The 17,042-nt window shown below is 44.7% G+C and overlaps 2 protein-coding genes across 2 annotated transcripts; both read left to right on the top strand.

Moving 5' to 3' along the window:
• The first annotated feature begins 5,845 nt into the window (after positions 1 to 5,845).
• Positions 5,846 to 10,930, top strand: LOC123148160 (uncharacterized). Its single transcript, XM_044567524.1, has 4 exons — positions 5,846 to 6,080; positions 6,361 to 6,431; positions 7,875 to 7,961; positions 10,723 to 10,930. The coding sequence occupies exons 1-4, from the start codon at positions 5,984 to 5,986 to the stop codon at positions 10,750 to 10,752; spliced, it is 285 nt and encodes a 94-aa protein (XP_044423459.1). The 5' UTR covers positions 5,846 to 5,983; the 3' UTR covers positions 10,753 to 10,930.
• Positions 10,931 to 11,165: 235 nt separating this feature from the next.
• On the top strand, positions 11,166 to 12,819 carry LOC123148159 (uncharacterized). The gene is made up of 2 exons (XM_044567523.1): positions 11,166 to 12,252; positions 12,452 to 12,819. Exons 1-2 carry the CDS (start codon positions 11,826 to 11,828, stop codon positions 12,463 to 12,465), a joined length of 441 nt encoding a protein of 146 aa, XP_044423458.1. The 5' UTR covers positions 11,166 to 11,825; the 3' UTR covers positions 12,466 to 12,819.
• Positions 12,820 to 17,042: the final 4,223 nt, after the last annotated feature.

Below are 17,042 nucleotides of genomic sequence, written 5' to 3'. Positions count from 1 at the left end.
TTATGTTTGCATTGTTTGCATATGTTTGCTTCTTTAATGATTCTATTTGAGGATAGGACTATTAAATATGCAGAGTCATTTAGTATGCAATATTGAATAATAATTTTAGTGATTTTTCTACAGTAGAGTATGATAAGGTTTTGGCAATGGTTTATACTAACTTATCTCACGAGTCCTTGTTGAGTTTTGTGTGGATGAAGCTTTTGAGATTTAGGGAGACCGTGATATGAGAGGAATTAAGGAGACACAAAAGCTCAAGCTTGGGGATGCCCAAGGCACCCCAAGATAATATTTCAAGAAGTCTCAAGCGTCTAAGCTTGGGGATGCCCTGGTTGGCATCCCACCTTTCTTCTTCAACAACTATCGGTTAGTATCGGTTGATCCTAAGTTTTTGCTTCTTCACATGATGTTTGCTATTCTTAGATGTCATTTTATTTAGTTTTGCTTGATGATTGAATAAAATACCAAGATCTGAAATTATTAAATGTTAGAGAGTCTTCACATAGTTGCATAATTATTCGACTACTCATTGAGCTTCACTTATATCTTTCGGAGTAGTTTGTCATTTGCTCTAGTGCTTCATTTATATCTTTTAGAGCATGGTGGTGGTTTTATTTTATAGAAATAGATGAACTCTCATGCTTCACTTATATCATTTTGAGAGTTTTAAATAGCATGTTAATTTGCTTAAATAATCCTAATATGCAAGGCATCCAAGAATAGTAAAAACTTTCATATAGGGTATTGAATACTAAGAGAAGTTTGATGCTTGATGATTGTTTTGAGATATGGAGGTAATAATATCAAAGTCGTGCTAGTTGAGTAGTTGTGAATTTGAGAAATGCTTGTGTTGAAGTTTGCAAGTCCCGTAGCATGCACGCATGGTAAACGTTGTGTAACAAATTTGAAACATGAGGTGTTATTTGATTTTCCTCCTTATGAGTGGCGGTCGGGGACGAGCGATGGTCTTTTCCTACCAATCTATCCCCTAGGAGCATGCGCGTAGTGCCGAGGTTTTTGATGACTTGTATATTTTTGCAATAAGTATGTGAGTTCTTTATGACTAATGTTGAGTCCATGGATTATACGCACTCTCACCCTTCCATCCTTGCTAGCCTCTTCGGTACCGTGCATTGCCCTTTCTCACATTGAGAGTTGGCGCAAACTTCGCCGGTGCATCCAAAACCCGTGATACGATACACTCTGTCACACATAAACCTCCTTATATCTTCCTCAAAACAGCCACCATACCTACCTATTATGGCATTTCCATAGCCATTCCGAGATATATTGCCATGCAACTTTCCACCATTCCTTTTATTATGACACACATCATCATTGTCATATTGCTTTGCATGATCATGTAGTTGACATCGTATTTGTGGCAAAGCCACCGTCCATAATTTTTCATACATGTCACACTTTATTCATCGCAATCCCGGTACACCGCCGGAGGCATTCATATAGTCATCTTTGTTCTAGTATCGAGTTGTAATCATTGAGTTGTAAATAAATAGAAGTGTGATGATCATCATTATTAGAGCATTGTCCCAAGTGAGGAATAAAAAAATGCCATAAAAAAGAGAAGGCCCAAAAAAACAAAAAAAAAAGAAATGAGAGAAAAAGAGAGAAGGGACAATGTTACTATCCTTTAACCACACTTGTGCTTCAAAGTAGCACCATGATCTTCACAGTAGAGAGTCTCTCATGTTATCACTTTCATATACTAGTGGGAATTTTTTATTATAGAACTTGGCTTGTATATTCCAACAATGGGCCTCCTCAAGTGCTCTAGGTCTTCATGATCAAGCAAGTTGGATGCACACCCACTAGTTTCTTTTGTTGAGCTTTCATACATTTATAGCTCTAGTGCATCCGTTGCATGGAAATCCCTACTCCTTGCATTAACATCAATCGGTGGGCATCTCCATAGCCCATTGATTAGCCTCGTTGATGTGAGACTTTTTCTTTTTTTGTCTTCTCCACATAACCCCCCTCATTATATTCTATTCCACCTATAGTGCTATGTCCATGGCTCGCGCTCATATATTGCGTGAAAGTTTATAGGTTTGACATTACTAAAGTATGAAACAATTGCTTGGCTTGTCATCGGGGTTGTGCATGATGAGAGCATTCTTGTGTGACGAAAATGAAACATGACTAAACTATATGATTTTGTAGGGATGAACTTTCTTTGGCCATGTTATTTTGAGAAGACATGATTGCTTAGTTAGTATGCTTGAAGTATTATCATTTTTATGTTAATATGGACTTTTGTCTTGAATCTTTCGGATCTGAATATTCATACCAGAATTAAGAAAAATTACATTGAAATTATGCCAACTAGCATTCCACATCAAAAATTATTTCTTTTATCATTTACCTACTCGAGGACGAGCAGGAATTAAGCTTGGGGATGTTGATACGTCTCCAACGTATCTATAACTTTTGATTACTCCATGCTATATTATCTACTGTTTTGAATGTTTATGGGCTTTATTATACACTTTTATATCATTTTTTGGGACTAACCTATTAACCCAGAGCCCAGTGCCAGTTTCTGTTTTTACCCTGTTTTAGGGTTTCGATGAAAAGGAAAATCAAACGGAGTCCAATTGACCTGAAACTTCACGGAACTCATTTTTGGAAGGAAAGAAGCCCAAAAGACTTGGAGTGCACGTCGGGGGACCTGCGAGGAGGCCACGAGGCAGGGGGGCGCGCCCTCCACCCTCATGGACCCCTCGTGCCCCCCCCTGACGTACTTCTTCCGCCTATATATCTCCATATACCCTAAAAACATCCGTAAGCACAATAGATCGGGAGTTCCACCGCCAGAAGTCTCCGTAGCCACCGAAAGCCAATCTAGACCCGTTCCGGCACCCTGCCGGAGGGGGAAATCCTTCTCCGGTGGCCATCTTCATCATCCCGGTGCTCTCCATGACGAGGAGGGAGTAGTTCTCCCTCGGGGCTGAGGGTATCTACCAGTAGCTATGTGTTTGATCTCTCTCTCTCTCTCTCTCTCTCTCTCGTGTTCTTGAGGTGTTACGATCTTGATGTATCGCGAGCTTTGCTATTATATTTGGATCCTATGATGTTTCTTCCCCCCTCTACTCTCTTGTAATGAATTGAGTTTCCCCTTTGAAGTTATCTTATCGGATTGAGTCTTTAAAGATTTGAGAACACTTGATGTATGTCTTGCCGTGCGTATCTGTGGTGACAATGGGATACCACGTGATTCACTTGGTGTATGTCTTGGTGACCAACTTGCGGGTTCTGCCCATGAACCTATGCATAGGGGTTGGCACACGTTTTCGTCGTGATTCTCCAGTAGGAACTTTGGGGCACTCTTTGAGGTCCTATGTGTTGGTTGAATAGATGAATCTGAGATTGTGTGATGCATATCGTATAATCATCATACCCACGGATACTTGAGGTGACATTGGAGTATCTAGGTGACATTAGGGTTTTGGTTGATTTGTGTCTTAAGGTGTTATTTTAGTACGAACTCTAGGGCTGTTTGCGACACTTATAGGAATAGCCCAACGGATTGATTGGAAAGAATAACTTTGAGGTGGTTTCGTACCCTACCATAATCTCTTCGTTCGTTCTCCGCTATTAGTGACTTTGGAGTGACTCATTGTTGCATGTTGAGGGATAGTTATGTGATCCAATTATGTTAGTATTGTTGAGGGAACTTGCACTAGCGAAAGTATGAACCCTAGGCCTTATTTCCACGCATTGCAATATAGTTTACGCTCACTTTTATCATTAGTTACCTTGCTGTTTTTATATTTTCAGATTACAAAAACCTTTATCTACCATCCATATACTACTTGTATCACCATCTCTTCGCCGAACTAGTGCACCTATACAATTTACCATTTTATTGGGTGTGTTGGGGACACAAGAGACTATTTGTTATTTGGTTGCAGGGTTGCTTGAGAGAGACCATCTTCATCCTACACCTCCTACAGATTGATAAACCTTAGGTCATCCACTTGAGGGAAATTTGCTACTGTCCTACAAACCTCTACACTTGGAGGCCCAACAACGTCTACAAGAAGAAGGTTGTGTAGTTGACATCAAAGTCTCCATCAACGTGGATGTACGATAGCACCACCTATCGGAACCACGCCAAAAATCTCCGTGTCTCCAATTGCGTTTGCACACTCCAATCCCATCCCTTTACATTCTTGCAACTTGCATGATTTACTTTCCGCTGCTCATATACTCTTGTCATGCTTGCTTGATATGTATTGTGAATGTTTAAACTTGTGCCAAAACTCCACTTCAACTTAAAGAAATTAAAAACTGCAACTTTTCTTGCTAAGAGTCTATTCACCCCCCTCTAGACACCTCTTCTTGATCCTTTCAACAAGCCATGTACTGTTTGTACTTGGCCCATCTGGCTCTCTAACCAGCATCGTCGGACTCAGCCTTATCGGTCGCCCAACGTGGTATGTCCACTAACATAGTGCCTTTGACTGGATCAGGAATCAACGTCTTCAGCTCCTCTTCCGTCGCCTTCTTTACCATAGCGTCCATCTCCCTATGCATGTCGTCGATGCTGGTGAAGTTAGAGCATACCTCCATGGTGTTCTGAACTTGGTGCAACCACCAAGCGAACAACCAAGGAATAACACCCTCCATACAATGCCCTAGGGGAAGGGGTTGGGGATGGGGTTCATGACGATGAAGATGTGGAAGAGGAATGACAGTGAGAGACATAGAGGGTTCATTGAGTGCGGTGGTGGGTAAGTAGTAGAGCCTTTGGGTGGGTAAACATAGATGCTTTGGACGATATGATTGAATGCTAATCAACCTTTGAACATTATCCTGTTCATAATGCAAATCGAGATGGAGAACACGAAGGGGCAGGAGGTGGTGGTGCCTGGCGACAAGGGCAAGGAGGAGGAGCCCCCTAGCAGCAAGAAAAGGAACTACGACCACAACCATGAGGAGGCAGTCCCCACTCACTTCTGCAAGGTGATCCTTGCTCGAAGTTGGAGTGTTTGCCTATGACTCTAGACTTCATGAAGCACTTCCCTGTTATGCCTCAGGAGTTCAAACTGAAGACAAACACCGTCTGCGTATGGAGGGTCACAGTTCTGCTGATAAAACACAGGGTCGCCCTCGATCAGTGTTGGGCCCGCTTCAGGGCTAACCACCAGATCAGGATCGACTACATGGTCACCTTCAAGCCGTTGACTCCCGACACCTTGAAGGTGATCGTCTTCAACGACGACGGCGTTGAAGCGGTGACCCTTCCCCGTGAACATCTAGAGAGCTCTTTGTTGCCTGATTTTGTGTGTTCTGAGTTAAATTGGTCCATGCTTGTTTAGGACTATGTTGTGCTAGTTTGATTAAAGCTACTTGTTTAAATTTTGTACTATGCTAAACTTGTTTCTATGCTATCTATTTTGTGTCTCTGATTTATTCTGTTTGTGTGCTCATAACCTCACCACCTCTACGAGAACAACATGTGTTGTATGTAACCAAACATCCTGACTCATGTTTCCGCCTAAAAAGCCCGCAACCAAACAACTTACCTTCCGTTTTGCCTCAGCCAGCCTAGAGGGTATACAAGCAACCAAACAACATGCAAATGTTGATTTTTAGCCTGTTTTTACTCAATCGGGCCCAACTGAGACAAGTATGCAACACATGCAAAATAGATGCGAGCAACGACGTTTTGCAAGTGTTTTTTTTCTGAAAAAAGAAAATGAAAAACCTGAGTAATATTAGTTTTTTTAGAATTATCACAGTAATATTAGTTTTTTTTTGAGCAAACGCAGCAATATTAGTTTTTTTTGAGGGGGACGCAGCAATATTAGTGGGAGTTCGAGATCCAACTAGGGCCAGAACGCTTTGAGCGGGGAGCGGGCCGTATCCACCACCACCGGCATTTAGGCTTCAGACAGAGGACCTGCGCTACCACCACCAGCTCTCCAGACACATCGCCCAACTAGGTCGAATCGAAGCGATGGCGTCTCGTCTGCTTGCGGCGGCCTCCTCCTCCTCCGCCTCCTCCTCCCCCCTCGCCCGCCTCATCTCCAGCCGCCGTATGGCCGGCGCCGCAGGTATGTCTGGATCTGAGAATGCGCCCCTTCTCCCCCCCTTGCCAGATCCGAGAACCGCACACACGGATCGTTCGGATCCGCCAGTCGCGCGTCGGCCGTCGCCGGTTGTTGACCACGATTCGGTTATGCAATTGGTTGTCCATGGTGGGGAGGGGGAGCGTGCTGTCCGCCAGAAATCAGGGCGCCTTTCCCTCTCTAGTTTTGGCGCGGCGCGTCCTTGTGCTTGATTGATGTCTCGTACTTTTCTTGATCGATCGATTCGCCTTGTGTGCTTGAACAGATCACCACGGATCGACCAAGGTGAACATGTGGCAGGAGCCCTTGAACCCCGGCAACTGGAAGGAAGAGCACGTGAGTTTTTCCCCACCCACACCGCAGTAAAGAGCATTGATTTCTATTTGTTCTTTATTAGGAGGGCTTTCTACTTGATTGCCCTGGCGTACAACAAGTGTAGGGAGGCTTTTTATTAGTATTGCATTAGTTATCTTCTTGAGATAGATCAAGTAGCAAGACTGTTAATGTTAAATTAGGGTTTGCTTGCATTTTTGCTTTCATTCAGAGATTATTCCGCGCCTTCTTTTGATCTCATTTGATGTGTGCTGTACAATAAGACCATAAAATCGAACTCCATTGTCACAACCGTGCAGTGTGGGCAGTTTTTTTTTCTTGCCTAGTTCAGGGGTAAAGAGGGAGGTTTGTTTCATCTATGGTCTTAACGTACCATAGATATAATAGTCAGATTAATATTTTTGTACTGTAACGGTGGATACTTCATGCATGTCTTGTTCTTGAATATTTTTCCAAGTGGATGTAGAGGTACATGTATCAGTGTTCTGAGGAACCACTAGAGGCGAAGTTGTCATGAAAATTGATGAGTTGCTTAAGAGGAACAGACAGTTAAGATCTGCTATACAGAAACTGCAGTAATTGGTTTAGGGTTCCAAGAGGTTTTAGGTTAGGTTGGCAAAATGCAGGTTAACTAAATTTGTGTCTCTTTTCTGTGGTTGCTGAACAATATGTTTTCGCTTTCAGCTCTCATGGCTCATCCACTGGCATGAAGTCTAGTAAGTTGTTAGTGATTCGTTACAGGAAAACACCATGCAAGTGCATTTTAAAAATGCAAGAATGACTCATTCATATGTACTATGTAATAACATTTTGAAGATTCACGTGTCCACTTGATATATCGTTCTTAGCTACAATGCTGTTCATCTGGTACTGTAGAGTACATTACTGGCGTCCTTGAGCTTGTGGGTCAACTAATCACAAAGTTAATCCCAAAGGTCTTTATACTACTTTTGAAATATCATGCTATTACTGTGCAGCAAGTCCAAATGTAATTATTTTTATTTAATCTCCCTCTTGTTAGTAATTACAGAACTACTACAGGTTAGACCTCCTAGTTACTCTTTGGCCAGAAGCTACCCATCCTTTGTTGTCATTCATCTTTGTTGAAAAGATCATATTGTAAATTTGACTTTGTCTGGCCACTTTAATAGATTGCTCATTTTCCTCTTCCCTTTTCTCATCGTTGTACCTTTTGAGGAGCAATATTTCTGCAGCCCCTATCATGTCCATGCAGTCAAATCGGTGTTCTTACTAACACTGTTTGCTTTGCATTATGTTCCTGTGGCATGCTATCTGCCTTGTAAACGTCTGTCCATATGGATATAAATAAATGATTTTCAGTTAAACTATTCTGACAATTTTTTAACATATACATTTTCATAGCTTATTTTGGCTGTACAATATTCTTGCTTTTTGTTATTTATTATGTTGTTGTACCTTCTGCAGTTTGTGCTAGCCAGCTTAGCTATGTGGGGCGCTATTATATATGGTGGATTGAAGGCATTTGGTGGGAAAAAAGAAGTGAAAACAGAGGTATTTACTTATCTGTACGAAACATTGACACTGTTATTGTACATAGTTCATCGTGCAAGAATTTTTCAAGGATTATTTTGGTAGTTACCAATACATGACCATGCGGCATTTTACATTGTTAAGTGCTAAATAATAAATTCATATGTATCATAATTCGTTAGCATAGTTAGCAGATGTTGTTGAGCTAACTGCGGTGATGTTGTCATTTGATGTTATTTTATCTTGTCACTTACCTTCCAATGGCATCCTTTACTCTAGGGAATTCTTGCAAGAGTCCAATTAGTTAAATAGGCAGCAATCATTGTTTGTAAGGCGTCCTGCCTTGGACGCTTAGGCGACGTTTAGGCGTCAAGGCGGTTGGTCCTCACCTTACCGCCTTAGAAACAAGCAATCCTAACAAAGAATTTTTCTTTACTAGCAAAATACTTGGATACTTCATGTCCCTTCTCCCTTGGGATGGATGGTTTTGAGTCGTCCAGTCAAGTCAAGTCCTCATGCCTCCATCTCAGCGATTAGTCGCCAAGTCGCCATGTTTTCCAGTACCGGCTTGGCGATTAGTCGGCAACTCAAGAACAAAGGTTGCAATGATATTACACAATCATGTACCCATTAGAGATGGATGGTGAGCTGCATTGATTCTAAGCAATCGTGCACCTATATAACTATCAGGCCTGTGCTGTTTGACATTTTCAGGCTATAGGAACTGTACCATTAATCATATGAAATTCCAATGATACTTCTTGGAGACATGAAGTGTTGCTGATTTCTCAAATAAAAATGCATAATTTCTAATATACATTTATGTATCATCGAATTCTTATTTATTGGTTTACGAATTAAGTTTGACTCTTGCAAAATCTGCATCAGTTGAGTTAATAATTTCACTTTCTCTCCTAATGCACAATCAGATCATTTCAGTAACTCCCCATATTTGCCTTTAGTCCTTCTCTTGCATTAACATGATGTTGTTAGATACATGCGTGAAACAATATGATTCATTTTTTACGTGGGTTTGGGTCATGTTACTTGGCATGTTGATTTCTAATTTTTCATTGGTTATTGTACTCTCTTTGATCCATATTAATTGTCACTGATTTAGTACAAAGTTGTGCTGAATCAACGACAATTAATATGGATCGGAGGGAGTACTTTATATATGTATATGCTTTTTACTATTGGAATTTGATTGAATATATTTTGTGCGATGTTACAAAATAAATGCATTGCACGTACCTGATTGGTACAGTTTGGTACTCTTTGGATACAATTGCACTATGTCTGCCCTTGTTCCTTGTTGGTTTGTTTCTTTTGTTTCCAGTTAATTATATCTAAACTTGCTAGGTATTCTTAATCTAAAGAACGAGATTTATTTTTATAAAGATGGTATGGTACAAGTGATTGTTTTGGGTAGGTTTTTATACTGCACAAACACAATTTCTAACATCAGTAGTCATTTTGAAGCTGTCACATGCCCCCAAGTCCCCAAACCTGCAGCAGGTAGCCAGGTACCGATAGAAAAACACCTGGCAAGGCGAACCCACTACTATTAACAACTTGATTTTCTAATGCTCCATACCTTTGTGTGTCTGTTGCTGCCTGCTTGTTGGAACTCCGCCCTTAGGATCGATCACATCAAAATCACGATGAACACGCACGCTCAAAAACTTATAGCCAAAGGCACCTGTCGTGCCTTTCTTTTGCCTCTTTATTTCTCATTTTTCTGGTTTTCTCCCCTCGTTATTGCTTTTTGTTTTTCTCTCAATGTTACACATGACCTGAACCGACCTATAGCAACCTAGACCTACTACAAATCCTAGTCGGATACAACTTCCTAAGCTAGAACTACTCCCTCCTTCCATCTATATAGGGCCTAATGCGTTTTTTAAGACCGCATTTGACTATTGACAAGATTAATAGTACATGACATGCACAATGTGAAAATTATATCATTGAAAGCTCCTTTCATACACGAATTTAACGGTGTGCTTTGTGTAAATTGCATGTCATATATTATTGCTCTAATATTTGGTTAAAGTTAGCTTCGAAAAGCGCATTAGGCCCTATATAGATGGAAGGAGGGAGTAACACAAAACAACTAGGACTAGTACTACCCTAGGACATGGACTACTACTAGCTACACGCGTACACACCCAAGGCAACTCCTAGCCGGACCAATCAACTTAGCTAGAAACTAATTGCTTAACCTGCTAGACAAGATTACTACTAACACTGCTGGCCTAGGTCCTGACCACATCCATAACACTGCATGTCTACTTTGATGGTTGGCATTTCCTTTTGGCGTTTTGCTACAGACCTACAGTTATTGGTTTTGTCTAGCATGTCTTTAGCCTTTTGCTGTAGTTAGTAATAGTTTCTATCTTCATATCCACATGTAAGCTGTTTAGGCCTAGGCCTTGTTATAGAATCAAGATATAGATGGAACTTCAATGAGGCACCTGACATTTTACTAGCTAAATCAAATAAGTGGGGGAAACACAAAATGTGGAGATATCAGATATCGAGGTGAGATCAAACAGTAGCCAAGCTATTCTAGTAGTTCACTACCATAGTCAGATGACATTTTAATAGCCTTGTCTGCACCCTTTGCATCGTTTATTTGGAGAGGTGATGTAAATTTTGAATCAGATGCCATGTTTGTGTGTAATGAACATATGTGCTTGCCATTTTTTGTGTCGCATGTAAATTTGCCATTGCTCAATCCAATCTATACCTTACTTAATCTGGTATGCTATTGTTACAGGCAGGGCCAGCGGCAGCACCGGCACATTAAACTGCATCCAAGCTTTATTTTCTTACCGCAATCTGTTTTAAGTATGTTGATGATAAATTGAGACCGAGTTTGTAAGGCAGGCAAGGTTAAGGAGCTGCACTGTCCAGCCACCATGAATAATCAGAACACGGTGTAACTTTTCATCCAACAAATTTTCTATTACATGATGTTGGGAATATGTTTGTTGTGTGAGCATTCAGTTTCCTATAATTCACACGCAGACTAATGTTCAGGAAATCGTCAACTGGTAACTGATTGGTCGATGGTAACTAGGTGATTAATAATTTGTCAAATCGGCCAGTTCGTTGTCTGATAAATCAGTAATCGGCGGCCCATTGAAAAGTGATTTATTATCGGCATACATTTTGATCAATGATATACCTTGAAAATGAAATATTCCTTTTCTTTTTAAAATGGCAGGAGAAGCATTTTTTTTTGAGGATTCACAAGTGATTGTACAATGTCAATTAGAAAAGCAGGGATTACATCGAAAGAAAAATAAACATCGAGGCTAAGGGCCGCCCTCGCCCAGAGATGAGCTGCCGCTGTTTTTCGATTCCCTCTTGAGATACAGAAGCTTTAATCCGTGTAAAACGTGGGAGATAGGACTTCATTTCCCTGAAGAGTTGACCAGGATCGGTCATCCCACTATGCCAAAGTGTACAAACAACTTGACAGTCGGTCTAATCACCACTTGGGCGAACCGCTTTGACATTGCAAGTAGCATACCGTCCATGCAAGCCAAGGTTTCAATTACCAGAGGCTCTCCAGCAGCATAATACTTGGACATTGCAAGTAGCATAGCGTCCTGGCTTGCAGAAGTAGCACCGTCAGCATTAATTTTTATCCATCCATCTTCTGCCGGCTTCCAGATAAGTTCCAAAACTGTTTCCACCCGCACAGCAGGCGCCGGGACGCCCATTGTAATCGCTGTTTTGTCCCTCCACAAGGAGGTCGGGTCCAGGATACCTCTAGACGGACTGAGATCCAGTGCCTCGCCTCTGTCAAGGCACGACGCGCCTTGAGGCCTGGAATCCAACGTCCAATGTGCATCCAACGGCTATCCAGAGTCAATGCGGAAACTACCAGGCCTCCACTCGTCCCCGTCCTCGATTCCTCACGCGCGAGGCAAAATAAACCGCGGGAAGAAAGCTTCGCGGGCGGGAACTCGCTCTGCCGCCGTCGCCGCCGTGGGGAGGGAGGCATGGGAGCTCCCGCGGCGGCCACCGGATAAACGGCCTCCGCTCGTCTCTGACGGCGCCCTCGCTCCCTTGCGACTCTTCCTCGTCCCGCTGTGCTGGCAGCTGTCCGTCGCGACCGGCCACCTCTGTCTGCTCCCTCCGCCCTCATCCGGCGGCTCGCTTCACCCACCTCTGGCTGCTCCCTCCGCCCGCATCCAGCGGCTCGCTCCGCCCCCTCCAACGCTCGTCGGCCACGGCGCCTCCCCGTGCAGCAGAAAACTGAACGCCAACTTCAGTTCAGACTCCAACAGACAAACAGGTAGTTCTCTGTTCAGTACTGTCTCTATTAATCTGTATATGAAAATTGTGCTAGATGGCAGCTTGTTAATACTCTGAACACGAATTTCCAGTCTGATGGCAGCTTGTTAATACTGAAAAATTGTGCCGGATCAATATTGTCTCGATTGTCATGAATTCATATGTGAATTGATCGATGTGTTTCCTGCCTTATTTGACAGAATTCTTGTGCTGATTGAGATGATGTGTTACGCAATTTGATTATTGTGCTATGCAATTGTGAGTGGTGTGCATTTGCAAGAATTGTGCAATGGGAGAAATTGACAAGGGGATGCCTCAAATTGGCATGAGGTTTAGAAATCCGGATGAAGCTTGGCTGTTTTGGGTTGCATATGGGGGTCGCGTTGGGTTTGATCTGAGGAAGAGAAACAAACATGTAAGCAAGATGGATGGTCAAGTGACTTCATGCACACTTGTTTATTCGAATGAGGGTATACGAAAGAAAATCATAACAATGGATCACGAGTTAAATCGTGTTAGAGCTGAAACAAGAACAAACTGCAAAGCTCGCATGACTATATCACTTGATCGAGTGGCAAAAAAATTTGGGCAGATGCTAAAATGCTTCTTGACTATGCACACTTTGGCGATGTTGTCACATTTGATACATCTTTTGGCACAAACAAAGAATATAGGCCATTTGGTGTTTTTCTTGGACTCAATCAGTTTAGAGAAACCACCATTTTTGGTGCGGCATTGATGTTTGATGAAACATTTGACTCATTTAAATGGCTTTTTGAGACTTTTCTAGCTGCACATGATGGGAAGCAACCTAGAACTATTTATACGGATCAAGATGTAGCAATGGGGAAAGCTATAGAGAGAGTCTTCACGGCATCATATCATGGATTGTGCACCTTTCATATAATGCAGAATGCGGTTAAGCATTTATGTCCATTGAAGGGTGAAGAAAAATATGAAGGAGGAAAAGAGAAACATGAAGAGGAAGGTGAAGGTGAAGAGATAGACAAGGAAGAAATGTGGTAGAGAATCCAAAGTTGGAAGCACAACTTTGGTACAAGGGCGTGTCTCACAAATTTCACACTACGGCATATAAAGTAGCCAACTCTCTAGAGTGTCGTTTGATATTAGAAAATGCACTTGATTATGTCTGTCCACAACTAGATGAGAAACTCAATGCAACTATGAATTCTACGAACAAGCCATGTGATGACCAAGAAAATGTTGACCCAAATGTGCAATTAACTAGTGAGTTTCTTAGTGCCGCAAAGCTCAAGAAAAAGGAGGTTCAATCAAAAAAATTGAGGAGAAAAAAAAGTTGGCTTGATAAGCTACTCAAGGGGAAGCGCAAGCCAACTAAAGTTGCCTCTTCCAAAAAAAAGGAGCAAAGGTATGTTCATGGCAGAAGCTATACATGATATATAGTTGCCACTCATTGCTAAACTAAATACTGAAATTTCATGGAAGCAACAAAAAAAATGATGGTGGACAGGCTCAAGTGAGAGTGGAAAAGGACGATGACGCTGAAAGAGCAAATGTGGAGCTTCAAGAGGGCAACACGGCCATCAGTTACACACAGCTCTTAATGGCTCCCCCTGGTGGTTTTTATGATGAAGATCTGATCTAACATGTACAAGCTTGTTAGATAGTGTTTTGGACATTTTGACTAGTATTTTGGACAAAGATGACTATATTATTTTGGATTTTGGGGCTGACTATAGTCTGTCGTGGCCTAAGTGTACAAGTAGATTGGCCTAATCTATGTACTTGAAGAATTATGTAAGAACAGATTATTGATGCCAAATTCAAGTGTTAAATGCTGTAGTCATGAAGAATTATGTACTGAAGTCTTTGTATTGAATACTTTTCTGATGTTGGTTTGCTGTCTGGTTAAGTATATTTGCTTTTGTCTTCAGTTAACTGAATTTCGTATCTGTGTATGGTTAACTGAATTTTTTGTTTGTGTGCAGATGTATGCTGCTCTTGCCTTGCGTCTGTCTCATGGTCAGGGCGGACCATCGGAGGGGGACGTCCATTGGAGGGGGTCCGTCGTCGACAGCCACTGGAACGGGCGGAGGCAGCCGCCCGATTGGAGACCTTCAGCAGCCGCGTTCATGGTCTGTTTGCCGGAGCGGGGCGGGGAGGAGTTGGGGCAGAGCGGCATGCCACCGTCGTTGGAGCTCCATTCCCCACGGCGGCGACGGCGGCAGAGGAGTTCCCGCCCGCGAGCCAGTGGCGGTTTTTCTTTCCCCTGTTGCCTCGCGTGTGAGGACTCGAGGACGGGGACGAGTGGAGGTCTGGTAGTTTCTGCGTTGACTCTGGATAGCCGTTGGATGCACATTGGACGTTGGATTCCAGGCCTCAAGGCGCGTCGTGCCTTGACAGAGGCGAGGCACTGGATCTCAGTCCCCTCTAGACCACGTCAAAGGATGAAGTTGCGGTAGAGCTCGAAATAATCCCGCGCCGACTCCCAAAACAACACGCACCGCATGGTCGCGCTTCACCAGAGCATGAAATAATGACTCTTCGTCATGGCCACACATCGGGCAGTATGCCTCTGCCATCGCATGTCGTCTCCTATCGGGCAGTTCACCATAGGAGGGCAGCGTAAGAGTAACTCCAACCAAGCGATCCAAGCACACGCGTGCTTTGTCTGTTTTTCGTTCATTTGGGTCGAGGAGACGGATGGGCGCGTCCGCTTTTTCAAATGGGTCGGCAAGTGTGCCCAACGAAAGATAGATCTATATTTACCCGTGTGCTAAGAAAAAAATGATAAACACATGTCCGAAAGTAAACGTAATAACACATAATTAAACACAAATAACTGGTCAAAGCCCACTTAAACATTATTTTAAAAAAACTTTGGGCCACACGCTGCCCTAGGCGTCTGCCTTGCCCTTGCCCTTCCTGTCGTTGTCGCCGTCGGTGAGGTCGATGAAGACGGGAGGCAGATCAGCCCACTCGAACGCGGTTTGATAGGCTGCCTCCTCCAGCGTCTCCTGCGGCAGTGGCATTGCGGCAAGGCTGGCGCGCTCCTCCTCCCCTCCTCCTTTTCAAGGCGCAGTGCCTCCTCGTCCTACTCCCAACGCATCTGCCGGTCACCGTCGGCAAACTCCTCGGCGAGCCAATGCACCTTCCAGCGCTCAAGGTGGGCAGCCTCCTCCTTCGACGTTGCGGTGTAGTGGACGGGAGGTGCGCCTCACCCACTCACGGTACCCATCGGTCCAGGAGTAGGACTCCTCGGGTCAGGTAGGCGACGACGACGACCGCTTCCGCGTGGGCTTGGGCTCTGGCTCGGCCTTGGGCTCGAGCGGCAGGACGAAAAGCGAGTGTGGATGGAGTCCCCCGCCGCCGACAAGGCGAGGGCTTGGTCTAGCCCATCCCAATGGGCGTCCTCGTCCAGCGCGTGCTGCAGGGCATCCTCAAGGGTGACTTGGTACGCCGCCTCCTCCTCTGGCAAGACCTATGGGGGTGGTGGTGGAACGTCGTGGACGCCGCGGCGACGCTCCTCCTCGTGCTCTAGCGCAAACCAGCGCTCCCAGGTAGGGGAGTCTGGCGCGCACACACACATTGCGCGCTGCTCGGGAATAAGGGCCTCGTGGCGCCGGCGAACCTCCTCGGCTTGGCGTGCGCCCGCGGCGTGCACGGCACCGCCGGAATGGGGATTCGCTATGGGTCTAGATGCCAGCCGTGCGACAGGTTGACATCCGGATACTGCAGTGGCCAGCGGTAATGCCAGTGCCACTGTGCCCGGTGGATTGATATGTACAACCGCTGCCGCTCCCGCGGTGGTGAGCCGCGTCTAGCCGGCGCAGGAGGCTGCTCGCGGGAAGAGCTCGTGCCGAAGCTGAACCTCCCCTTTCCTTTCCCGCTGAAGAAGCCCATGGCTGGTGGCTGGCTGGCTAGGGTTTCGTCCGCTAGGGTTTGCTGGTCGCCGACGAGGGAGCAAGCGTGGCCAGATGTGAACGGGGGAGATGGAAGTGGATGAGGCCGGCCCCACCACATGCTTCCATTAAAAAAGACGGCCACGCGACCCTTCCACACACTGCCAGGCGGGCCCGAGATAGGTGGCCACGTTTAATACGACCGCCCGTGGTTGTTGGCCGGCTGATTTGTGGGGCCGCGGCGAACACCGAGTGGACGCACGGCGCGTCTGCTTTGTGTCCGCGCCGACGCATTTTCAGCTCAAATTTGAGCTTGAAATGGGTCGGCGCGGATATGAAGCAGACGCATTTTGTATTTGGATCGACGCATTGGACCGGCCTTTTTGTCCGCCGCGCCCCAAACAGACATGGGCGGACTAAATGAGTCGCCCTGTTGGAGTTGCTCTAACTGAATAACTGCTCCATTCCATCTTTCTAGAGCATGAAATTGCGGCAGCTTGAGTCTAGACCACGTCAAAGGGTGAAGTTGCGGTAGCTTGAGCTCGAAATAATCCTGCGCCGACTCCCAAAACAACACACACCGCATGGTCGCACTTCACCAGAGCATGAAATAATGGCTCTTCGTCATGGCCACACATCGGGCAGTATGCCTCTGCCATCACACGCCGTCTCCTATCGGGCAGTTCCCCATAGGAGGGCAGCATAGCCGAGTAACTGCTCCATTCCATCTTTGTAGCGCCGCTGCTAGGCTGAATAACTCCCCCATTTCATCTTTCTAGCGGTGAGGGCGAGAGATGGGGACGGGATCTCCGGTGCTGGGCTGGGCAGGGCGACGGGAGGCGACGGAGGGTCAGATGCCTCCAGCAGATCACCTGTCTTACAATTTAATTTTACCATGGAGACACCG

This window comes from Triticum aestivum, chromosome 7A (assembly GCF_018294505.1).
Source record: "Triticum aestivum cultivar Chinese Spring chromosome 7A, IWGSC CS RefSeq v2.1, whole genome shotgun sequence".
Classification (NCBI taxonomy): domain Eukaryota; kingdom Viridiplantae; phylum Streptophyta; class Magnoliopsida; order Poales; family Poaceae; genus Triticum; species Triticum aestivum.
This window is presented reverse-complemented; position numbering and strand designations above follow the sequence as displayed.